General features: G+C 40.5%; 1 protein-coding gene across 2 annotated transcripts; it reads right to left on the bottom strand.

Annotated features, from left to right (window-relative positions):
• Positions 1-3,564: 3,564 nt before the first annotated feature.
• TRA2A (transformer 2 alpha homolog) lies at positions 3,565-24,481 on the bottom strand. Of its 2 annotated transcripts, none has more exons than XM_084858557.1 (8): positions 24,327-24,481; positions 13,415-13,548; positions 11,749-11,917; positions 9,244-9,432; positions 6,210-6,325; positions 5,730-5,840; positions 4,594-4,661; positions 3,565-4,418 (listed from the first exon to the last, which is right to left on the bottom strand). In XM_084858557.1, the coding sequence occupies exons 1-8, from the start codon at positions 24,360-24,362 to the stop codon at positions 4,408-4,410; spliced, it is 834 nt and encodes a 277-aa protein (XP_084714683.1). In that variant the 5' UTR covers positions 24,363-24,481; the 3' UTR covers positions 3,565-4,407. The 2 variants fall into 2 exon arrangements, with proteins under 2 accessions (XP_084714683.1, XP_084714684.1); XM_084858558.1 differs by having other exon boundaries at positions 11,758-11,917.
• Positions 24,482-25,803: the final 1,322 nt, after the last annotated feature.

The following is a 25,803-nucleotide window of genomic DNA, read 5'->3' as shown; positions in this document are numbered from 1 at the left end:
TGGAGACATCATATGCTCAGGTGCAAAAGTGGAAAATGGAGAAGTCTCACATCATAAAGGGCTAGAAGATTGATCAGTGTTGTGAAAATAGTACTTCAGCTTCTGCTTTCAAAGTTACTATGCAGGCTTGGATGAAAAAGAAACAACCTCAGGAAAGATGAGCCCGAAAATTAACACTACTTTTGGGAAACAAAATTGTATGGCATCTTAAATTCATAGTAGCAAGAGCTTACTTGCTGCAACAGACTCAACACAACTAACTTCCAGAATTTATTGCCCCATTTAGCATTAGCAACAAGTTTCGTGGTCATTCCAGGTGCCAGTAAATTTCAGATGAGACAGGATATGAAACACTTTACTTACACACTGAATGCTTTGAGATTCTATAGCAATTTGTCACAGCTCCTATTTCACTCTATTCTTTCTAAATTTTGTGTAACATCAGTTCATACCAGTACACATTTGAGCTGGTCAAGACAGAGTAAAGGGGCTCAAACTGAAGTAATAAACCACAGGCAAAACTGATGCTAGAAAATAATAGAGATGAATCCATGACTGGAAATAGAGGGGGAAATGGGCAATTTGTGTGCATAAACAAAAGGGAATCCTCCCTTCTCAAGATAAGACTCAAAAGACTGAAGCTCTCCCTATGCCATGCCTGCTATTAAGATTGGAGTACTTTTTACCTTCCTTGGTTATAGGGATATTATTCTAGGCTATGCAGGCAGATATTGTATTAATTATTGGATTAAGCCTCTGATCTAGATATGCTTTGTGATGGAAGAAAATTAGGCTGTACACACTTGCTTCTCTTTGTTTTCTGAGCAAATATGTATTCCAGGTTTTTTTCCCCTCTCTTTTCAGTATTTAAAGTTATATTGTTGGTGCCTTCCAGTTCACAGTTAACTCTTACACCAAGGTCTGCCATGTTTACTGAAGTCAGCAACAAGTACAACAAAAAATATGTAACATGTCTCCAAGATCGGCCTGTGAACTGGAGGACTGGAGAAGAGCCAATGTAATGCCAGCATTTTAAAACGGATCCAGGGGGAATCCAGGTAAATTGGTGGATAGCATTAAAGATCACATTAGTAAGCATATAGAAAGACAAGCTCTTATGAAAAAGAATCAACATGTCTTTCACAAAGGCAAATCTTGTCTCACTGACCTTTTAGAATTTTTTTGAGTGTCAGTAAATGCATGGACACCGTGATCTGGTAGGCATTGTTTACTTGGACTTCTAAAAGGCTTCTGAGAAAGTCCTTCAACAAAGACTCCTGAGCAAACTTAGCAGTCATGGAGTAAGATCCTCTTATGGATCATAACTGCTTAAAGAACAGAAAGAAGAGAGTAAATGGCAACTTTTCCTAATGGAGAAATGTAAACAGCGGGGTCCCACAGGGAGCTGCATTGGGAATAGTGCTTTTCAACATAAATGAGCTGGAACTGGGAGTGAGGAGGCCAAGTTTGCCGATGACACCAAATTATTTAGGGTAGTTAAGACAAAATGGGATTGTGTAGAGCTCTAAAAAGGTCTCTCCAAACTGTACAACGGTCCAAATGGCAAATGTGGGTCAATGTAAAAAGTATAAAGTGATACACATTGGGACAAAAAACCTCAACTTCACATATACGCTGATGGGATCTGAGCTAGTGGTGACTGACCAAAAAAGAGATCTTGGGGTTGTGGTGGATGAAAATGTTGACCCAGTGTGCAGCTGCTGTGAAAAGACAAGTTCCATGTTAGACATAATTAGGAAAGGCAGTGAAAATAAAATTGCCAATATCGTAACGCCCCTATACAAATCTATAGTGCGACCACACTTGGATTACTATGTACAGTCCTGGTCACCACACCTGATAAAGGATATTGTAGAGATGGAAAAAGTGCAGAAAAGGGCAACTACAATTATTAAGGGGCTGGAGCAACTCTCTTATGAGGAAAGGTTACAATGCCTGGGACTGTTTAGCTTAGAAAAAAGGTGACTAAGAGGAGACATGAGAGGTGCACAAAATTATGGATAATATGCAGGAAGTGGTTAGGAGACATTTTTCTCCTCTCTCGTAATACTAGAACCCAGGGCTATTCCATGAAGCTGATTGCTTGGAGATTCGGGCAGATAACAGTAAGTACTTTTTCACACAGCGCATTGTTAAACAATGGAATTCGCTATCAAGATGTAGTGATGTCCACCAATTTGGATGGCTTTAAAAAGGGATTGGACAAATTCATGGAGGATAAGGCTATCACTGGCTGCTAGTCATGATGACTATATGCTACCTCCAGTATAAGAGGCAGGATGCCTATATACACCAGTTTCTGGGGAACATGAGCAGGCGGGTGCTATTGCACTCTTGTCCTGCTTGTGGGTTTCCCATAGGCATCTGGCTGCTCACTGTGTGAACATGCTGGACTAGATGGACCTTTGGTATGATCCAGCAAGGCTCTTCTTATGTACACAGTACTGTAGTACAGCAGTCCATCCATTATAGTTGTATCACAGACAACCAGAATGAACAACTAGGAAAAAGGAAAAAAAAGTATGTTTTTAGACATTTAATTTCTCCTATGTTCGGGGCGGGGGGAGGGGATAATTCCCTCCCTGCCCTGGTGATACTACTTCCCTTCAGTCGGTGTCCTCACCAACTTTGGTAAGGTGAGGACACACCTACACTCTGCTACCAATGTCTGCTAGGAGTGTAAGGGCAATGCACATGCACCGCTTTTAGCCTCTGCTGATTTTGCATACTCGCATGTCCTCTTCTCTCTTTTGGGGCTCACTCTTACCCTGTCACTCCACCCATTTTTCTGTCCAGCATGTCTGCACGTAGTATTCCCACCACCTTATTAATACAGGGAGTGATACAATCAGATGGTATATTCTCAAGTTCATTTCCACATGCTGGATTTAACAATAGTCTCTAGTTTCACAGTATTTATCATTTCAAAGTAAAATTCACTGATCTCTCTAGAATCCAGAGGTGGAGGGAGCAATCCTACCAGGATAGGTGGTTGCCTCCGAACTCAGAGGTGACCGCCTATCCAATGCAGGGCAAGAGAAGCGCGGAGGGGATCGTCCCCTCTGCACTTCAGCCGTCCTGCATTTGCAGCTAGACAGCCAATTTCAGAAGGCAAAGTGGGGGAAGTGGCTGTGGACGACACATTGGATGTGTTGTACTGGCATTTCCACCTTCCCCGCCACGGAATGCCCCCAGGAGCACCCCCAGGAACGGCCCGTTTTTGCTGCTCTGTGCTCCTCTTCCAAGCATGGAGCTGTTCTGCGCTGCCTACAAGGCAGCACGGGAGGGTGCCTTAGAGTGTAGGCTCTGAGGTCAGTTCCCGGAAACCAACGTATCCTATGGCCATCTAGCCGCTGACTAGCAGCCATAGGATTGCGCCCTTAGTGACATACATTCAGCACTTCAACTAGCCCCATATTTTTTTTACTGTACACACTACTACCCATCAGCTTTAAGATTTTAGAATATAGTAGTATTAAATGTTAAGTCCTTAAATGAAACCTAATACATCGAACCAATTAAGTGCATTAAATACTGAAAGGATGTATTGGCAGAATTTAAATTTATTTTGACAAGTAATAATTGTTCAATTCATACTATCAAAACCTGCTTAACCATAATTTCGACACCACATGGAACTGCTGTGAGATCAAGTATTTATGTCCAGTAAATTAGGCCTGTCCTGATTATGGGGCAGCAAATGTAAGAACAGTTTTCAGAAACATCAATTTAATAATTGAAGTTAATTTCAGATGTAACCCATATTAGCACTGAGATTATTTTATACAACACATACTGAGATGGAATTTGTAGTGTGCAAGAATCTGTGTTATTTTCACAGAATTCCCTCCAATATTGTTTTAATTACTACACTGAAAACAGTAAATGAAAATCCAAGTTTAGGGGTATGTACTAAGTTGTGTTATAATTGAAGATACAGGACAACACTTTTCCAAAAAAAGAAAAAAAGAAAACTCAGGCAGAAAGATAAACAAGTTATTAAAATAGTAACTTTCTACTGAAATATAAACATGCAAGCTTTAACACATCAGTTCTTTCTCCACCCCCCATTAAGTTCAACAAAAATCCACTTGCTTAAAAAAAACCCAAAAGAAAAATGATTTACAAAATGTTTTACCACTCTGGGATTTCTATTTAGTTGTTGCTTAAAGATATTTAAGTACATAAAACTACAACAATTACACCTGGACTATTACAATAAGAAGAGATGGAAAATTGATATTTCATCTGAAAATACATATAGTCTAAATGAACCAAGGATCTTTTAATAGGGTTTAGGGTAACTGCAGGGAATCTATAGGAAAAGCTAAGGTCAGAACTTGCTGTTTAAAAATTGTATTTGTAACTGTAACTAGTTTCTCTTCTTCAATAGCGTCCTGAAAGAAAGAAGAGAGAACATTGTAACCATCAGTTCATACATCCATATCTTGTGTCTCCCTCCTCCCAACATCAGTGCATTTCATCTGCATTCCCCTTCTGCCAAACTCTTAAGATCTTTCACTAAGCTAAAAATATATATCCACTCAGTACAAATAGTTTACTTATACTTACTTGGGCTGTAGGAGCGAGATCTTGACCGCGATCTGTAACGACTATAGTAAGGTGAAGGTGATCGCCTCCTTTGAAGAAACATAAAGTAATTTCGTTTGCAGTACCTCATATCCATATTTATACACTTCTCTAGTCCATATGCATCATGTGTACTAGTCAGGGTTTAAAATATTAATTGCAAAATGGTTTGTGGAGTGTATGCATGAGGGAAAGACAGTGAGAGCTCCCTTACATCTCTGTATTGAAGTACTCTCAAAGATATTTCCCTCTTCCTTCTACCACAGAAGTGCTGCCTTACTTTTTGAAGAACTCCTGTGGAAAAAGGTACTGCTGTACTTGTGAGTGTCAGGCAAGCTGAGTAGTTTTGGGGCCTGAGCTTTCTGTATTCCTCTAATGTTTCTGTCCTGGGACACCTTTTAACACCCAAGATGAAACTTTTCCTGCATATACATTCATCTTTGTTCTCCATTTTCCCATCTTTTAAAAGAAGGGTGTTACTGCAACCAGTTGTGGCTCATGACCCATAGAATCATAATACTGGAAGGGACTGCCAAATCCAGTAGTTCCAATCATGTTCTTATGCATATCAAGTTGTGATCCTAATAAATGCAATTTGCCATCCAAGCACCATATAAGAAACTTCCTCCAAAATTTATTTTCTTCCAGTCCTGCTTATCAATAGTTCACTTTTAATTGGCGTAGCATACACTGCACATTTTTCCTTTGTTCATACTGATGTCAAAAATGCATCTATGATTATAACAAGCTACTAAACATTGTTTTTGTTGAACACTATTTAGTTCTTATATTGAACAGTTTTGACCCCCTGTTTTAACCTATTAGGTTTTTATGCTGCCTCTTCCACAGTAGATGTTTATTTGGCTGGTTTTTGCTGTTTAAAGTATTTTTACTTGTTTTGGAAGTGTTATACAAATTGAAAAGTGGGCTATAAATGCTCTAAATCAGTAAAATAAATAGGCAAGCAGTTATGTGGAGGCAAGAATTACATTTGGAACAACCACATACCACTAAATGGACAGACAGAAACATTGAAGCCTATAAAATGTTTAAGATGAAAGAATATTGCTTATGGTAAAGATTCCCAAGAGCTTTCACATTGAAACTAAAATGTGTACCTGTAACGGTAATCATATTCTTCATATCTGTCATATCCTCTGTCATATCCCCTGTCATAATAGGAATCACGGCGACGGCCAGCTCCTCCACCTCCACCACCGCCTCCGCTACTTTTAGGGGGGGAAAGACCAGATGTATTATGCAGAATATTACAAATATATTTAGGATTTTGTATCAAGTTTCAAAAGAGTTCACATATCTTGCTCAAGGAACTGATCATGTCCACAATGACTTAACTTCAGTAATGATTCAAATCAGTATCAGATACTCCCAGATCATTCATTGGGCCTTGAGCTTATATTTAAAGACCATTAAATAAAAACAGACATTCAGAAGGAATTTCTGGAATAATACAGAGATTAAACTATGAAGATGTTCACAGAAACTAAGAATGCTGTTGAAAATCTAATGACAAAATGATTTCTTATGAATCAAAGGCTGGAAGACATTTCCCAAAATGAAGCCAGTTAACTTCTTACTGGGTTGGCCTGCCCATGTAGATGCCAGGGGTGGGTGTGTGTGCTCTCTTTGTGATAGAGTAATCCACCCGGATCCTTCTGCCATCCAGCTCCATTCCATTTGCATGTTCCATTGCCTGCAAAAAAGGTAGAGAGACTTTAGCTTTAGTAATGAGAAATCAGTTCTTACTTTCATTAAGCAAAATTAACTTGTTGCCCTTATTAGTAACCTGCTAATCACAGTGGGCTCTCTTTTCTCCAGCAGGAGAATTAAAACAGCTCCACTGACCTGGGGCACTGAACTTAGTGAAATGTGATCCCTCTTCAAGCCAGCATTCTGCTAACAAGAAAGGAGCTAATGCATCTCTGACACTTTGCCTTTAAGCCAGCCAAAAAAGGTAAACAAGCAGCTATTTCCCCTGAAGCAAAGCACATCCTTCTACGACTTGCTCTGAAGGGAGCCACAAGGGAATGGGCTGATCAGGAGAGTGCAGCATTGTGGCTTCCTGCAGGGTGCACATGGCTGGGTTACTGCTAGTCGGCTGCCATTTCGTGCTTTCCCCGTCTCCTACATCTCACTTACAAGAACCTATTCCAGCAGAGCTTAGTAAAATGGCGGGTTCAGCCTATATGACTTTCTAATTACTATCTTCTTTTCCACTCAGTCACCACATGCAGCTCGCTCAACCAATACATTAAGAGACTGACTCTACACCAGGCTCCATTTCCTGTACACTAAGAGATGTGAAAGCTTCCTGTTTCTGTATGCTTTTTATCAATTAACTGAATGACTTTTAATCTTATTCTCAATCATGCAAGCTACACATCAGAACTTACAATTAGGTTAAGAAGCTAGCAGCAAATGTACATAAATTTGGTTAAAACGTTTGATTTTGGTTTTGTCTGAGGGGAATACTTGTTTGCTACCAACTCTTTGTTGATATAAATCTTTCTTTTGTAATTGCGCTTAATATTGTTTCACAAATGCAGTAATTCATGAACTGAAAGTTATAATGAAGTGACTAGATGTTAAACAAACCACCATATTACACTGGTATTTGGGATATTTATCACAAAGGATTGAATGCAAAGAACCATCAGCTGAAGGAAAATATCTACAAGTGCTATTCCATGAACACTTGAGCAAACAATAGCAGAACAGTGTTTCTGTAACGGATGGATTCTCTAGCAGCTCTCATGCCTCCATTTCCCCCCAAGAACACCCTGGTGCAGTGATGTAAAACAGTCCTTCCATGAGCAGACAACAACTTTTGCATGCACAAAGGCAATTTTGGATCCAATCCATGATGTTTAGTTACCAGAATTTTGTTTTTGTGTGTTTTAAAGTACATTCCTAGAAAAACTCCCAGCATTTAAGTCTTAAGTCAGCATACAGGAAAAAGCTAGTTCCACATGGCCACTGTTTGTATCTTAATAAACTGAAAATAAGACCAGAACATTCCACACATCCCTATTTAGCATTCATTTAAATCAGACTAACTGTAGGCTATATCGCCACCTAGTGATTTTCTTCTATATTTTCTTATTATAAACTATTTTTAAAGAATCCTGTCCCACATAAAGGTCCACACTACAAGAACCAAAATTCTGAAAACAAAGCATCATAGCCTCTCAGCCCTATTTTAATCCATACATAGTTACTCCAAAACAACTTGGAAAATGTTATTTTACGAACACACACCAAAACAAAAACAACCAGTCTCAGATTTGGGATTTCAAAAAAGAGCTTCACATGAACTCTTGAGTATTTACAAACAGAAATATAGAGCATAACAGTACAGTTTCAGTAATCAAACTCACCCAGGCAAGTCAGCTAATGTACTTGGGACTAATATCAGAACACCATGTTGCGAACAAATATTGTTCTTTTTATAAGGAGCAACCAAGAATGTTTAAGAAACATCGTAAGCAGCAGATCAAGTTTGCTGATCAGCATGATTATGTATTTGAAACACATAAGTAAATATTTTCAATAAGCATTACACATACCACAATACATATAGGAACTGATTAACAAGTATCAATCCTGTGCTTTGAAGTGACCAAAGTTTAAAATATTGGTTTTAATGCCAGTTGATATATGCTCTTTTTCTCAGTACCGATTTCATTACGTATTTTCAGTGGCTGCATTCACACATAATGCTGTAGACTTCCTGTAGAATTAGTGTAGACTTCCCCAACCTGGAAGTGCTGGCTAGGGATGATGGCAACTGCAGTCTAACACATTCAGAGAACACTAGGTTTGAGAAGGCTGCTTTAGCACTATGAGGACGAGCCACAGAGAGCCTTGGGCTCACTCTCTCCTCTCTCTGGCCCATGAGGATGACTTCAGGAGCTTCTGCTTTGGATTCACTACATCTTGTAGGGGAGAGGGAGTGAGCAAAAGACTTCCTGTGGTTTAGCATTATGTGCGAATGTAGCCATGCCATTTAGCTGGCCTAGTAAAGGTAAATCTCAAATACTGGTTTTGGAATCTCTTTTCTAGCTGATCGCAGCAAATTCAGACTTTCAGTATGTACATGATTATATTTTTTATCCCAACACTGGTCACTTTTGCATTTAAAGTTAAGTCTCACTTGCCATTTATTCCTACTCTCTGCTCCCCCAATACCCAGAACTTTTTACCGGCACAGATGTTAGCTCACAGCTTGTAATTTCTTAAATCCCTATCTGGCTGGGTTACCCGATATTTTTTAATTTGCCAAGTAGGTCTAAACCTTCACCCTTTGCTCTTCAAGGTAGTTATAGGCCTCATTTGGTTGGTAAGAATAAACCTTGGTTTATGAAGCTAGCTTGTTTCAATAAACCATAGTTAAAATTAACTACAGTTTAGGTTTCATATGCAGTGCTAAACTGTGGGTAATTGAAAATGGCAGAAAGAGGCCATTCAGATTCACTCCCCCAAAATAAGATAAAAAAAAAATTACACACCTGCAAATGTTCACAGGATTCCAGAAGTAGCAAATAACTCCAGCACAGACACCAGCTATGCAAACCCCCAAACTTGTTCAGAAAGAATGTAGAAGTGTTTTACCTCTTTTGAATCATCTATTCTTTCAAAGTAAACAAAAGCAAATCCTCTTGATCGCCCAGTTCGTTGATCATATACCACGTTGACACCACTCAAAGGTCCATAGCGGGAGAAGACTTCACGAAGATCCCTCTCAGTAGTATACAAACTGAGGCCAAACACTCCGAGGCATGTATTAGGATCTGGATTAGCCTAAAAAATGAACAAAATCAAAGTATTAAAGAACACCTACAATTCTGCCAGTTGTAACTGGGGTGGGCAATTTGTGGCCTTCCAGATAATGTTGGACTGAAACTCCCATCATCCTTCAACATTACCTATGTTAATGGTTCAGTCTTTTCCAGTGAAAATATGTATTTATCATCTAGTGATGTGCAACTGGAACTGCATAGCATTGCAGTTTCAAAACCATTTGGAGGCTGTATGTTTTAGGCAGTTGTCTTTGAGCAGAAAGGGGAAAATGGAAGCAACTTCCTTCTGTCAGCCAAACAGGTTTTGTTAACTCCCTCAGTATCTTATTTCCAAAGAGGAAATAAGGCACACAATCGATACTACTTGCTTTATTCCCCCCCCCCCGCACGCACACACATACACACACAGTGCTCCATTACTCTCTGAAGATAGTAGAAAGGATCAGATAAAACCATCTTAAGCCCCTTCCCACTGCTAAAAGCAGATTAAAGGTGGGCATGTAGAACTCTTTAGTCTCAAGATAATGCAAGTGGATCTGATGGCAGCTAGAACATAATTTTTAAATGCATAATCATTTTTACATACAGGTAGTTTAAAGACATCTAGAATATGCAGCAGAGCATCTCCTACTGTTTCAAGGTAGATGTCACATTTCTATAGAAATTATATTTATGCTGTAAAGACCACACTTTAGATTGATTAAACTGAAAAAGCTAATTAGAATGAACTCGTGGTGTTATATACTAGCTGAGGACTCTGATGTACAGTATTTCTATGGTCTTTATATACCAGCAGAGGTCTCTGATCTTTATTTGATTTCTATGGTCTTTAAATGAAATTAAGGGAGTGATTCTATAGCTGCTAGTCAGTGGCTAGATGGCCACAGGATATGTGCTTTTCTGGGAACCAAGACCCTGCTTCCACGTTGCCTGCGAGGCAGCACGGAACAGCCCCGTGCTCCGTGCTCAGAAGAGGAGCACGGAGCAGCCGAAATGGAGAGTTCCAGGACGGGGATGGCGGAAATGCTGGTACAACACATCGTATGTATCGTCTGGTGGCCTCCTCCCCTGCTCCACCTTCCCACGACTAGACAGCTGCAATGCAGGGCAGGAGAAGTGCACAGAGAACGATCCCCTCCATGCTTCTCCTGGCCTGCACTGGAGAGGCGGTCGCCTCCGAGTTCGAAGGTGGTCGCCTATCCCCATAGGATTGTGCCCTAAGGCTGACATTGTATATTTAACAATATCAGAAGTTTTTAGTTCATGCTCTGCTCACCAGACAGTTACTAAATGGAGCAATAATGGAAGCATTGTACAATCCCTGTAAGCCAAGAAAAGTCTTCTACATTTTCTGTATTTAGATTTCTTTCCTCCCCTATGCCAAAGGCCACGAAGTGGGCTCTAATATAATTTTAAACCCCAAACCATAGTGGCTTACCCTAGCAAGGGGTTGACAACCTGCAACTCTCCAGATGTTATGGACTACAATTCCCATAATCCTGACCATTGGCAATGGTGGCAGGGGCTGATGGCCGTTAAGGGGCAGCATCCAATGGTGTCATTCCGCAAACTCAAAATAGTGGTAGCGGAGCTCTGCTGAATCTTTCCATTGCGTAAGTAGTTGCCCATTGCAGTTGTTCATTGTTGTTGCACAATGGGTTGTACAAGCACAATGCACAACCACTTGCACAAACATAACTTTAGTTGGATTCTTCTTCAGAACCTAGTTTCCACTGGGGCAACATAATTTGCGCTAACGGAATGACGCAGCTGGATACTGTCCATTGTCTAAAAACACCTGGAGGGCACCAGGTTGCCTACCCCTGCCCTAGACAACCTAAACACCTTCACATGAGCAAGGATTTAAATTTCCCATGCCCAACTGAAGCTACTCACTAAGGTGTCATTAAATATCGATCTTATTTAAAGCTATTAGGTACTAAAGTTGTCTAGCACAGGCCTTGCAAATAAGTAATTCTGGTTCCTTGTCAACTATTGCCATAAAGCCACTAGCTCTTTTTTCCTCCTGCCCTGAAAATGAAAAAAGGGAGAATCTTTAGCTAGCAAGACATACTGTCCCTCCTCTCCACGTTTCCTTATTTGGAAATACTGCTGGTTGCCAGGGTGAATGCTACTAGGCCTGGCAAGCAGAAAATGTCAAGGCTTCTCTTTTATTCTTGGTCACAGAAATATGCAAGCTGTGGATGTTATGCCTAGCCAACACAAGATAAATTAGTGTTTCACACATTAATTACATCCGCTTCATTTATAACATACATTTTGAACTGGAATATAAATAATGTTCCTACAAGCTTACACTACATACTCTGCTGCCAGTGTGCCTTCTTCGGTTAGACATTGGAGAGTGACTGCGACTCCTTCGACGCCGATACTCTGGGGTGTATGACCTGCTTCGTGATCGTCTCCTATGCGAATGGGATCTAGACCGAGTGTAACGCCTGTGAGAATGCCTTCTTGATCTGGATCTGAAAATGATTTTAAAAAACCATATGCAAACATCTGTGATATATTATCACAATATTCAAGCTTTTACAAATACATGTGTTTAATATTTTTAAATATTATACCTATACTTCTGAAACAATACATTTCACAACAGTACATCAGAATTAGCCACTGGCATAGTCTTCTAAATTTTACATCAACTATTTCTAAATACACATTTTGCAAGTACCCAGAGTAGTGGAGAGAGCAATCCTATGGCCCCTAAACAGTGTCTGGGGTGCTATAGGATGCTGCGGATCTTTTCTTCTGCACCCATACGCAGAGCTATGAACTCGGAGAAGATCTGATTGTTGATCTCCCCCCTGCCCCTTCCCAGCCACTGTGGAAAGTTTCAAGGGAGAAAAGGGGGCATGTTGGTGGGCAGGGAGGGGAGGAGCTGGGTTCCACAGTATCCTTTGGCTTCTCTGGTCCCCCGATGCCTCAGCAAAAGACAAGTCAGCCAGAGGGGCTCAGAGGCCCATTTAGCTGCTTTTTGTATTTTAAATGGAAGATCAAAAAATACATTTTAAATGCACTGCTTTTGCTGGCAGTGCATAGGATAGGCAAAGGGCTGCAAACACAAGCCTTCAGTCTATCAGGAGCTCAACTCACAGGATTGCATCCGAAGTGTCATTTCCAAAACTCATTTATGCAGAAAGTGTGTGTATAAACACACACACACAAAATATGCACACACGTATGTGCAACTCACTCACTCATGCAAATAGTAACTGTTAGCCACAGACACATAGTTCAAGATACTCACTACTTAAATAGCCTCAAAAGGGAGATTTATACATCTACTAGTCACCACTCAGGGGATGAAGTTTTTCATTCTAGAAGGCAGCAGGTTAAGCAAGAATATGCAAAACCACATACAGTGTAGAATGCGGAGTTGTGGAGAGGAAATGGATTTCCTTACGCTTCAGGATGAGATTTATGTGATGGGAATCTATGAACCTCTGTCCAGTTAAAAGTAGGAAGCGTTGTTACAGGCTTACAGGAATATTTACTTGTTTGCCATGCCTATGGGAATCATTGGCAGAGCTCTCTTATGGTGGAAAACTTTGAGTCGTACGGCCAGTTACTTGTAGCTACACATTTATGTTTGCACACAACTCTGTACCATAATGGATTGGCTACAGCCTTAATGTACACTGCAGTGTGACACAATTTCTGAAGTTTACTTGTCAAACATTGAGACACCATGTCATAGGGCAAGTGGGGTGCAACTAGGCCACAATATGGTAGAGCCTCAGCTATTATTGGTATTATGAGAAATTATGTAACTTGCTGGAGAACTATATGTTTCTTCAAGGCCTGGAACTTAGAAATCATCCATATAGGGCCTTACTAAAATGTCCATCTTAAAATCTCTTCCATAAACAACCTAAAGCTTGAAGGGTCAACCATGAAGCAAATATTATGCAAAGAAAGGATTCACACAATATAATTTCTAATGGCTCATATATACATACCTGGATTTTGACCTTGATCGAGAGCGCGATTCAGAATGTTTAGAAGCTCTTGATGGGCTACGGGATCCTGACCTGCTCTCAGATTTTACACGAGCAGGACTCCCAGCTGGAGATTTTGACTGGGAGCGCGACTCCTAACAAAAAAAGCAGTATTACAAATGGTACTGGTTGCATAAATGCCTACCTTCTTATATTAAAAGTAACTATATTATATTGATTGTGCCTGAAAAACAAATGGTTAGGCAATACCCTCCAGGATAAGATTCTGTTTAACCCACTGTTAACATTGTGCGATTTCCTCAAATAGTTCCCTACTTGAACCAGATGACCAATGCTCTATTAACTAAGTAATCATGCAAATTCATCTACAACTTGATCATACAGACACTGGAACATAAACCATACATTTACTTAACCTAGGACCCATTCATTCTTCCAGATTCTTTTAATTCTACTTCACTCTTGCTTTCTACTTTTCTTCATTCTTCATTGAGTTTTTCATTTTTCATACTTCGTGTATTCTTCCCCAATTCAAACAATTCATTATAGCCTTAAAAATATTCAAGTGCTTCTATCTGACCAATCTTCTGTTCAATTTTTTCCCCCATTCAATTTTAATTTTCTGATCTTTAACACTTTTCATTAGCCTTCTTTTATCTTGATTTATCTTCCACATTCTTGGAAAAAACTCTTCCATTTCTTCACGAACATTAACCTTAATGGAAAAAGAACATTTAGTATATTTAAGCATGTGGGGATTATAAAACTCTGCTGGAATTTCAGAATTTTATCTACCAAAATGGAATAGCCAGCAGGTGAAGTGCATATAATTAGTTTATAAAAGCAATTTAAAAAAAATCTTTTAACTGATGTAATCATATAGGCTCTAATCATGAGTCCACTGATTTCCTCGCAGCATTTCCCAAATGTTCTTTATCTATTCTGCTCCCTTTCTAAATTTAATCTGTTCTCAATTCTGTAAGATGAATACACACACACACACTTAAGTGTTACCTTAAGTATTAAAATTGCCTGAAGTTAAAAAAAGATAAACAAATCAGAAAGGCCAAGATTCAAAGAGCTACATTACACACACCAAGAGACTTACGCACACCCAAGGAAATGTCTGACTTTTAAAAGCAGATTCTGCTTTTAAATCTCCAAATGTCAAGAGGTTTACCAGACAGCACAGGGGTATCTGTTCAAGGAAGTCAAGACCAAAGCTTGCCTAGAGCATGCCTAACTAGATGCAGTTCTTTGGATCCTGGCCACAGATGCTTATTTTGATCTGAACATTCAGGTATCAAGTTTATCTCTTGTATAAAGCTATGAAATATGTGTATAATAAGATAGAAAGAAAGCCAAGCTGAGGTTCTTTTTTAGTAACAGAATTTAAATCAACTTCAATAATGCTGCATGTGTGAAGTTATCTATAGGACTGGGACTGCTATTCTATACCTGATCAGAGCAACAGAAGTATCAAATAAAAGAGCACAGGAGAAGGTGTGTGTTTGCATTAGCACACCCAAATAAGAGAATTGGGAGAACAAGCAAACTAAGGATCAGAACAAGAATTACCCTCACATTAATTTTAGCCAAAGATTTAGTTCTTAAGTCTGAATCTTCATTATTTTTACATTGGGAATATAAAGTAAGCAACATCAAAATACTGTCCTTCCTTTCTAGATCTCACAGCAACCTGTGTTGCATACTGTTCTAGCTTTGTTCCTTTTCAGCCAATGGCAACTATTAATGACATTTCTTTTGCCAAATGCCATTTCATGTTACAGTTCTATTACAGGCAGTTTCTCATTCAGCATTAAATATGGATATTTTATTGCCCCATTTCAGACTTATCTTCCCATACTTCTGTCATATTGAAGAGTCAAGTGTTGAAGTTTTCAAAAGATGCACTGAGCTGCATTATGCAAGGATTTACAAACTCTTCATAGCTTTCTTAACATGCAAGTTTTAGAAGCACTCTGTACTTTCCCACAATTGACCATTTAGTTCAGATCTGTTTGTCAAAAGACAGACAAGCTTACAAAGTAGGAGGAATGGTTACAGAAGACAGGGAAATTGATGATGGACAATGCATGGGACAGATTAAAGAGAATGCTAAACAAACAGTGGTAGAGTGCCTCACATTATATCCCTGACCATCGCAAGAAAGCCCATTTCATTGATCAAGAGCCTCTGACCCACTAGCATGCCCTGACAAAAAGAAAAAAAAATTAAGCAAGTGCCAGATTAATTCAGCAGCAGCCAACACTTCCACAAGATGGCTGCAAAAATATGTCTTTAAAAAGCCCACACACCACAGATTTTTAGTACATGAAATTACCTCATATAGCTCAAGTCAGTAAAAATGACTTTAGCAAGTGATTTAAATTCCCCAGACTGACCCAAACAACTTTAATGTGCTAAGAGAAGTAGATGTGTTCAATAGTCAAACCCATCAGCAACCAACAACTCCCCAGTTGAGTAACTTTTAACTTTATTTTAGTTGCCTACAGATATTCATAATATGATAATGGTCAGCCTGCAGGATACATTTTTCTATACAGAACCAAGAGCATTAACCCTTTCAAGAAGCATTTACCTACAGGGTTCACTCTCCTAACATTCGGGGTTCTACAAATGCAGCCATCATATCAGCCTGCACAACAATGAATCTCTTTCTGGCAACTATTCGCCCAATTCTAGCACAACTTGAGACTCTTTCCCTGAAATCTCTGATATTCCTGGGTGATTTGCAGTAGATTGGTAAGAAGTTTTGACTCTCAAATGCTTAACAATATTGCTAAAGAAAGGTTGGGGTAACCAGGAGTAGATTTTTGTGTGGAAGGACTGTAAGCAATATCCAGTTCTGGTACTCAAAACAAATTCCAGGGCTCAGAATTCTTTAATTCTATGTCTTCTGCATCATGTTCTGGTTGGTGGATTTCAGGGCTCTAGTAAAGGAGATCCTGCAGGCTTGAAGCCTGCTCACATCTGAGGCCCAAGCAAGGAGAGCTCAGGCAGACCACATATAATGGCTAACTACCAAAAAGTCTGTAAAAAGGTGTGGAACCTGCCCATACTTGAAAGGTGGACATGGGGGAGGCCAAAGAGTTATATCTAGTGTGAGATTACTGGGGTAGTTTTGGACACAAGCAAAACAATTTCACAGTGCAATATTATATGTGTCAATGCAGATGTCAGTACCGATGAGCTCACTCCCATAGGATTGCAGCCTTAACACTCTTGTGAGAACCACCACAAACAGGTTAGCAAACCTTGGAAAGTCTTTCAGCTTTTACTATTGTTCCTTAAACAAAATGAATGGGGGGTACTATCAGTATTGTACATAAATCTCTACTGTTTCATGCTCGCAATTAGTGTAGTGTGTGTGTGTGTGTGTGTCAAATTCGATTTCAAACACAACAATAACATTACATAATCTCTTAACATGGTTAGACAAGTAAGAGGCTACAAATAATTGTATTTGCTCTAAATACATTTGGCTAGAGAGCATAATTTTCCTCAAGTGACAAAAGTTCTTCAGAATAGGTCTAAAGCTATTTTTTTAAGTAGAGCTGCAATAATAAGTCAATTAATTGGTGCAATCAATTGAAACTTCTTTTTAATTAAATCCCTCCTCACAAGGCTCTTGCAACAAGCCTGAACCCTGCCAGTGAAACAGATTTTTGGCTGAGCCTGGCAAATCCAAAACCCAGATCTAAATTGCTGCTGATAGATATGTGAAAGGCCTAGGGGGAAAACATGGGAGGAAAACAACACATCCTCCTATGAGGACATTTCAGTTTTTCCAACAAACATATTGAGATTTGGGGAAACACTGAAAAAAACTCTTCTGAAATATTCTCATTTGGAATGAATCAAAAGTGTTAAGACAAGGTTTTACTTACCCAAAATGTATAGGAGAATATTTTTTTTAGGTAAAATCATCTACAACATTACAGAATTCTTATGTGTACTGTAGACATATACAACACCCAAACATTTTCAATGTCGTTATAAAGTTTAACTCAAAATCCAAATATACTGCTGGGCTTTAATGTTTGGACAGACAGTCACAACAACACAGCTTTTCTTTACAACAAAATGTGTCGTTTATATTTTCAACTTTTATTTTTCCGTTTTTTCAGATAGCAAAAATTAAGATGCATGTGCTAAAGTCAGGAAGTATAGGTTTAGACAACACATTTGCCGCTCTTAGTAATAAGTATATTTGTACGTTTGCTTGTAGAGAACCAAGGCATTTATATTTTTGAAGTTGAAAATAGATGTGCGCTTACTAGGAGTAAGCTGCCCTAAACACAGTGGGGGCCTTACTTTTGAGTAAACATGCTTAGGATTTCTCTATAAATTTCAGAAATATGCAAAATTATAAATGGCTTGGATCCAGATTTACTCATACTTACCCATTGAAATCCATGTCTTAGACTTAACTTAAATCGTATCGATTTCAATTGGTCTAGTATGACTAAATCTGGATCCAATCCAATGCATGTTATGGTAATAAAGCAGTCAATAACTTTGGGTTTGATAAGAAAGGATTTAATATAATTCAGTTTCACACCAAATCTGGTGTTTTTTTCTTTAAAAAAACAGGAAGGAAGTCCCTCTCACGACTTCAACATTTTTGGAAATGTTACATCTCTACCTACTGAGGCATGAAATTTGTTATGTTGGATAATATACCATCACTCAGCCAAAACAAGGTTGTTGATTTAACAGGACAGGAATTGTACAGCAGTTTTTACACCAAAGATTCTATTGAAATAGTAGTTTTACAGCGTAGCAGTAACAGCCCAATAAAGCTGATTAAGATAGTATCATCTCCAAATAAAAAACTGTTTACTAGGGGACAATCAGTGAAGAAGTTACCTGACACACAGGCAATATTGTCCGCAGCCAGACAATATTTTCAGTATCACGAAGAGCACCAACATAGGAACCCAGGGTTCCAAGAGTACAGAGCACTCCCAGGTTTGCATTAACCATGATCAGTCAGGCCTAATGCTTTAACCCATGAAAAAGGAGGCCGGGGGAATTCATAAGAGAGGGGGAATGCATGATCTTGCAGTCAGGTTAGCTTGATACCTGCTCTGATCACTAGTGAAGTATATGCACTTCTATATTTGACAGTGTAGTCACTCAAAAAATTGTTTATGCAATATCAATAATTCTGTTATAACAGCTACTTTTTGGCATGTTAAAAGAACCCCCACACACTTTTTTTTAAACTTTCCTGCTTTTTACTCATAAAATGAGCCTCTCTTATGAGAAAAAAGTGGATTAGTTAAAGATTTTGCAGGCTAGAAGTGCAGCACGATGGCAAAAGACTAACAGTGTACTGTTTCTCCTTTGCCAGTTTACTATAATTCAGAAGAAGCAAAGCCTTTACTCTGTAGCTAATACAGAAGCCAAATAAGCTTTTGAAAGAGTGACAGAGTGAACTGTCCCTCCTTCACCAGCTCACTGCATTTCTGTGCTGGCCATAGAGGAAGGGGCTTAACCTCCTCCATGGGCAGCAAAGAAGCCAAGCAAGCAAACCAAGGAGAGATTGCTTGGTCAAGGTCCAGTCACCCTGTTACCTTACATGAACATTCCCACATTAAAAACAAACAAACACTGAGTCCATTTCTGAATGCATGTTTAGAATGTAATTATGGAAAAGTACAGCGGGAAGCACTACAGGTAACACTAGTCTGATTTCCTTAAGTATATTAAAAGCACAGACATCTATGTCAAACATTTCAAGTACAAGTTAGAAAAATGCTTTCCTTAAATAACTTCCTTCCAAAGCTCAACAGAGTTTGGCTCATAACTGCTTTTTAATGCTTATGGCTAGCCTTGAACATGTGAAGCAATAATAAAGGAGGGCCTTCCCATTATTACTGGATAACTAAAGAGAAGTCCTATATATCTAGAATTAGGGTAACAACCCTCCAAAGCCCAAGAGTGTGATTTCTAACAAGTTGTCTCATTTTAGAAATTAGTTAGTGTTTTCAGCTGTGGAGTACTGTGTTGTGGCAATGTTTTTGAACAAGCAACTAAATTAAAGATCCAAGATGCAGTCCCATAGAAATGTATTTTAAAAGTTGAAGCCTACATTTATTTAGGCATAGATGCTAAATAAGACTACAGAAAAAAGTAAATTTCCAAGCTAGTGATGTGTGCCTTCTGGAAAAATTTGAACTGGAAAAATTTCTAATGCAAATTAGGCTAATATGCATAGGGTCATTTGCACTGGGGAAATGTTCAGTTTGCACTGGAAAATCATCAAAAAGTGCTTTAATTTAGCATATTTACTAAATACAAGTAAAATAATCAATACAGCTAAAAAAAGTACCCCATATTACTTTTTTGTCCCAATACACTAGAGACATACATATCCCTAATATGGCAGGGATTAAAGCATACTTACTGTTGGCTCACTAATTCAAACCTTCCCCAACGTGGTGCCCTCTACATATTTTGGACTGCAACTGCCAGCATCCTTCAGGCAATACGGCTGGCTGGGGATGCTGGGATTTATTTATTTATTTATTTCATTTCTATACCGCCCAATAGCCGAAGCTCTCTGGGCGGTTCACAAAAATTAAAACCAAACACACAATTGTAGTCCAATATATCTGGAGGGCACCAGGTTGGAGACAGTTGCACTAGTTAATTTTAGCAACTCAAATAACTGTGCATTACTTGAAATCACTCATCTATTTGAGTAGAGTTCAATTCTCTTCCACTGAGGTTGTTGGGGTCCTTTCAGTTTTGCTGTTACTACTTATTAGTCCCATTTCACACTGAGACATTGAACACACAAACACCTGCAATTTTTCAGTCCTTTATCTGCAACTATTTAGGGTTAAGTAAGAAGTTACACAATTAACTTTGACCCCACCCTCTCAAAGTTGCCAATGATTTATTAGAAATGGCTGTGTGGTAGTTGTGCTGTAAAATGCACTTCCACGATCAAAGCCTTCCCGTACTTAACAAGTTGGCATGGTTTTTGGTGCCTGGGAAAAACACTAGTCCAAGTCAGAGGCATTACCCCTTTTAAACATCTTCTATTATTACAAATGTCTCTTTACACAGAGGACTGCATTGGTGTTTGAGATCATGACAGTTGGAAAAACAACAAAGGTAGAAGGCTCATAAACATATCTACAGTTATCAAATAAGCTAAATTTTATAGGCAGGCCTCAATATCTTTGGTTGCCACACTTGCCATGGTGGGTGTGCTGCCAACCTCTAGCAAGCGCAATGAGTGACCAGGATTCTTCCCAACTCTGAAGCTGCAGAAGTGGGTGGGGAACATCCCAATAGTTCCATGGTGATCCCTGTCTCCTCCTCAGCTCCAAGATTGGGAGGAAGGCCAGCTGTTTAGTTGCCCAGAGGCAGAATGCCTGCTGTGTCTCACCACATCCAAATCAGCAGGCTTTCCCCACCTGCCTTTTCTGATGGAAAGGAGGTGGGGGACCTGGTGGTCATAGTTTCTGGCTTGACTAGCAAGGCCAGCCACAAATGGTAGACCCGTCTATAGGGAATACTGAAGAGCCAGCATGTTTCAGTACAGAGAGGGCTGGTCTATGAACACAGGCAACCGCCCAACTCCACACACCAACAAGAAGTGTTTCCAGGAAGACAGACAAGGAAGCTGTGTACTTTTCTCTTCCATGGGTTTTTAAATATTAGCACAGGTATATGTGAGGCGATGGGCTAAAATCTGGGGGGCTTTTTCACAAGCTATTTAGATTTTTATTATCAAGGCCAGTCAAACAATTTATTTTATCAATAATCCAACACCAGTACAGAGCTTAAGTCTCAAAGCATTGTGAACTGAAGAAATGAATCTATGGATCAAGACCAAATAGCCGCAAAACATTCTGTAGCAAAACACTACTTTTTATGTAGTGACCTGTTTTGAAGTATTCAGTTTTGATGTAGTATTTAGCTTTGAATAGAACATATCCTAAGTTTATTGAACTAGTTGGACACCAATACATTGCAATTCTACTTCTCTAAGAATCTATATAGTTCCCCTCCCACTTAGGTTATTTACTTTGTCTCTGTCCAAAATTAGTTTTTGCCTACAAAACTTCAAGTTCTGTTTACTTGGATGTTCTACCAACATTAAAGGTATTTCCATGTGATGTATATAAATATGTTCAACTGTAATTCTAGATACTTTTAAAGGAGCTTATATAAAAATGGAGTAATTCAATTTTTTAAAAGTGTAGAAAAACGTTCTACCAATAAAAGCTACATCTGATGGCCATAAAATTTATCTTAACTACCAAATGCCACTTCAAATAGATGACTTTTGCAACACCCCTGTAATACCACAAGGGACAGTTTCTAACCTCATTCACGTAGTCATTTTGGAGTCCCAGGGCAACTATTGTGAAAGCTCTGATCCTAGCTACTAACTATTCACATAATGAGGGAATACAGAACAGGCCTGGAATGAGGATACATACAGGTAGAAGTATTGTCTAAGATATACTGGTCCTAGGCCATGAAGGGCTTTAAAGGCAAACACCAGGACCTCAAATTTTCTCCAGAAGTTCACAAGCAGCCACTACAGCACAGATCTCCCTGCTTCCAAGTAGAGTAGAGAAGTACGAGAGGTGGAGCTGGTAAAAAGTGTTCCTGGATACCAACACTATCTGTTTATCCAACAACACTTAGACCTGCTGGTTTAAGAAAGGATCCAAAAGCACTTAAACCTGTGGATGGGGCAAATACCACCACACTCAAAGAGGAATAATTTCCTTCACCTCTGAGCCTTAGGTGAGCCTCAACCACCACCCCTGTTTTCAGCTTCAGTTTGTTTCACCTCATTCACTTGCCCATAGCTTCCAGATACTGTTTCAGCTTTGAGGCAGCTGCTCCCTGGATAAGGAATAGAGCAGGGTGTCATCAGCATATTGACAACACTTGGCTCCAGAGTTCTGTATGATTTCTCCCACTAGCTTTTTATAGATGTTGAACATGGGTGAAAATAAAGAGCCTTGTGAAACACCACAGGTCAATTCATATGCTGTGGTGACCGTGGCTGAACCTTAACTGTAAAGACTCAAAGAAATATGTTCCACACAAGAATGACTGCAGTTGCTCTTGCTACCACACAAACTTCTATTACTAATTTTCAGATTTATAGGGAAAATTACAAGTTGCAAGCTGTGACAAAGAAACGTGTTATACTGGTAGTGGGCACGTTCTCCTAGAGCTCAATCCTATTCAGATAGGCGGCCACCTCTGAACTTGGAGGCGACTTCCTATCCAATGCAGGGCAGGAGAAGCACTGAGGGGATTGTTCCCTCTGCGCTTCTCCTGCCACGCATTTGCAGCTAGACAGCCAACTGCAGTAGCCACAGGAGGATGGAGCGGGGGAGGAGGCTGCTGGATCCACACCTTGAATGTGCCGTACAGGCATTTCTGCCCTCCCCACCCCAGAACGCCCCTTTGCAAATGTGGAGTATAGGGCTGTTCTACGCTGTCATGGAGGCAGTGTGGAAGTGGGGGGAGATTGGTTCTCAGGGAACCGACCATGGAGCGCGGGCTCTGAGGTCGGTTCCTGGAAAACCAGATATCCTATGGCCGTCTAGCTGCTATCTAGTAGCCATAGGATTGCTCCCTTAAGGGTGTAATCTATGCATATTTAGAGAAAAGGCCTACAACTCCCAGCATGCCCCAACCAGCATGGCTGGCTGGGGCATGCTGGGAGTTGTAGGCCTTTTCTGTCTAAACATGCATAGAATTGTGCCCTAAGCTACTTTTTAGTGGTAGAACAACCAAAACACTAAAAAACAAACACAAAGGGTTGCATCCAATGTTTGACTAACAGTGGGTACAACCCATTCCCTGGTAAATAAAACTAAGCCTAAGAGACATAATGCACTTTTCCCAGGCAAAAGTCTCAATGCTATTTAAAAACATACTGCCACTGCTCTCCCTTTAGAAGACACTTAAAGGGGAAAAATCTAAGAATTTCCTGCAACATTTAAAAAGGAAAAAAAAAAATCAACAGGTCGAGACTGCGCAGGTAAATAACAGATATGGGGCTATGGACTGGAATCGTGGCCAACAGTGTCTAATATTTCTTTATTTTACCGTTACAAACTACAAAAATGTACAAAGAAAAATGTCTGACATTACCCTATTGTTATGCCTTACACATACAAAGTTGATTCTGGCTTCCAGAGTATAACTAATAAATAATGCTGAAAGCGAGGGATCCTCCATCTCTGGCGATCTTAGCGCCGACTTTCTAACCCTTTGGACACCGGCCTCCGACTCTTCCTTTTGCACAAGAGCGCTTCGTTCGTCCGCCGCCCGCCCGTCCAGTTTCCCGATTCCGGGATTCTTCCCCGCCAACCCAACACATACTCTGACTGCGATCCGTATTTTTTTTGGGGGGGGGGGGGCTCTAAAAATTGTTCTTAGAAAAAGGCTTGTAATGATCGGGGACAAGAGATCACAGCAGAGCTCAGAGGCACAAACTGGGAAGAAGGTAGGAATTGGGCAGCGGGAGAAAATGCGAGAAGCCTGCTGAAGAATCCAAGCCCAGTAAAGGGGTACGGGGAGACGGTAACAAGAGGAGTCCAGGCGCACGGCTTTTAAGCCTGAAGATCCTGGTATGGAAATCGAGGGAGGGAGGAATGGAGGGCCAAGCCTGGAACAGAAACCAAGAGAACGGCCCCAGCAGGCGGGAGGCCGCGCGGCCCCACCTCGGACGAAGGAACCATTTTGGTGAGAAACAACGAGGCCTCTCTGGGTGACTCCGCCCTGTTCAGGGCCCGGCTGGGAGGCTCGTTTTTCCTCTTCGCCCACTTCATGCCCTCAGGGCCCAGGCCAGGCCTCCGACAACTCGGCCGGGACAGAACTGCTCACTACTCACCCTCCCCTCGAAGTTATTCTCCTCCACGTCGCTCATGTTGGCGCGTTCGTTACGCGGCAGGCGGGCCGAGCAAGCGAGAATCCGGGTGAGGAGCGCTGAGCTCCGACCTTCTCCAAGCACTGCCTCCAATCAACTAATTCCCCTCCCGTAGCGGCAGCGGCGGCAGCGCAAAATGGCGCCTCAGTCAGGAAGGTCTGCGCCCGACACTCCGCGAGGGGGCGGGGCGTCGGAGAGCCCCGCCCCCTTTTGCCACAATGGGGTGCTGCCGCCACCGGGAGCGATGTAGTAGGGCTGACAACTGGCGGAGTGGAGCTGGTACGCTCCTGTGAGTGCTATCTGTTAAGGGTATTGTTAGGCGTACGCTGGGGTGGTTGCAACTGCCTAAGACTTGGGTGTTTCTGACTTTGGGCTGTGTTCCCGCCAGCTGGGCTTCCACTTGGGATCTGCCATCAGAGATAAACATACATAATGCCACTTTGGTCTGGTGTCTCCCCCCGGAGGGCTTGTTATAACGGCTGTATTCTAGAACCAGATTATCTTCAATGGGATTTACTCCCATGTAAATTTGTATAGAATTGCAGCCAAAATTGCTTCCGGATGTCATTTCATTTTCATTTCATTTATTTCATTTCTATACAAAGGTCTCTCACAAAAAATAAAAGCCAAAATACAACGTAATAAAAATATACTATGTTTAACATACAAAAAAGTTACACGATGTAAAACAGCTAAAAACAGTTAATACAATAGTGGGACTTGATAAAACAGCTGATATTAAAAGCCCCATCATATGCCATCAAATCTTTGAGAGTAAGGGCTTGGCCTGACTGAAAAATGACAGTGTTGGCAACCAGACAGGTTTCAGCTATCCTTCAACCCACTCTATACAGAGATGGAAAATTGATGGATAATATAGGGAACCTTCTACCTCTGAAATCCTACAAATATATTCTGATCAATGCCATTTTAGCCACCACAAACCACAGCCCTCAGCAGCTCATTTGAAGCTCAGAGAAGAGGTGTAAGAGAGGTGGGCCCAGCCAACACATCAGTTGCTGTTCTCATTAGGGAAATGATTTTTTAAAGCCCTTTGTGTATATCTAGGAGTGAGCAGAGGAAAGTGACTCAGAGGCAGAGTGGCCAAATTGAGCTATGCTTGAATGCAGTCAGGTAATCCCCCCTACCCTGGCCACCTTTGAGAGCCCTATTACAACATATTGTTGCAGGCCTACTCTATTCCACAGTAGACACCTGTGGGACATCTGCATGTGTGGGATTCACTTGTATCTCCCAGTGTGACTGGTTGGGCACTACATATGATGGCCAGATAAGCATAATTTATCAGGCCCAGCTGAAGAATCCCTCTTATGTATCCAAAGCAACAGTGGTGACGATACACAGGAGCCAATGACTGGGATCCAAGGAATCTTACATGCCCAAAGGGACTTTGGGCTTGTGTTTGTCAAATAGTAGCTCC

The sequence above is a fragment of the Heloderma suspectum genome, chromosome 5 (assembly GCF_057233095.1).
Source record: "Heloderma suspectum isolate Gila_16-S chromosome 5, 16-S_ref, whole genome shotgun sequence".
NCBI classification, from domain to species: Eukaryota; Metazoa; Chordata; class Lepidosauria; order Squamata; family Helodermatidae; genus Heloderma; species Heloderma suspectum.
This window is presented reverse-complemented; position numbering and strand designations above follow the sequence as displayed.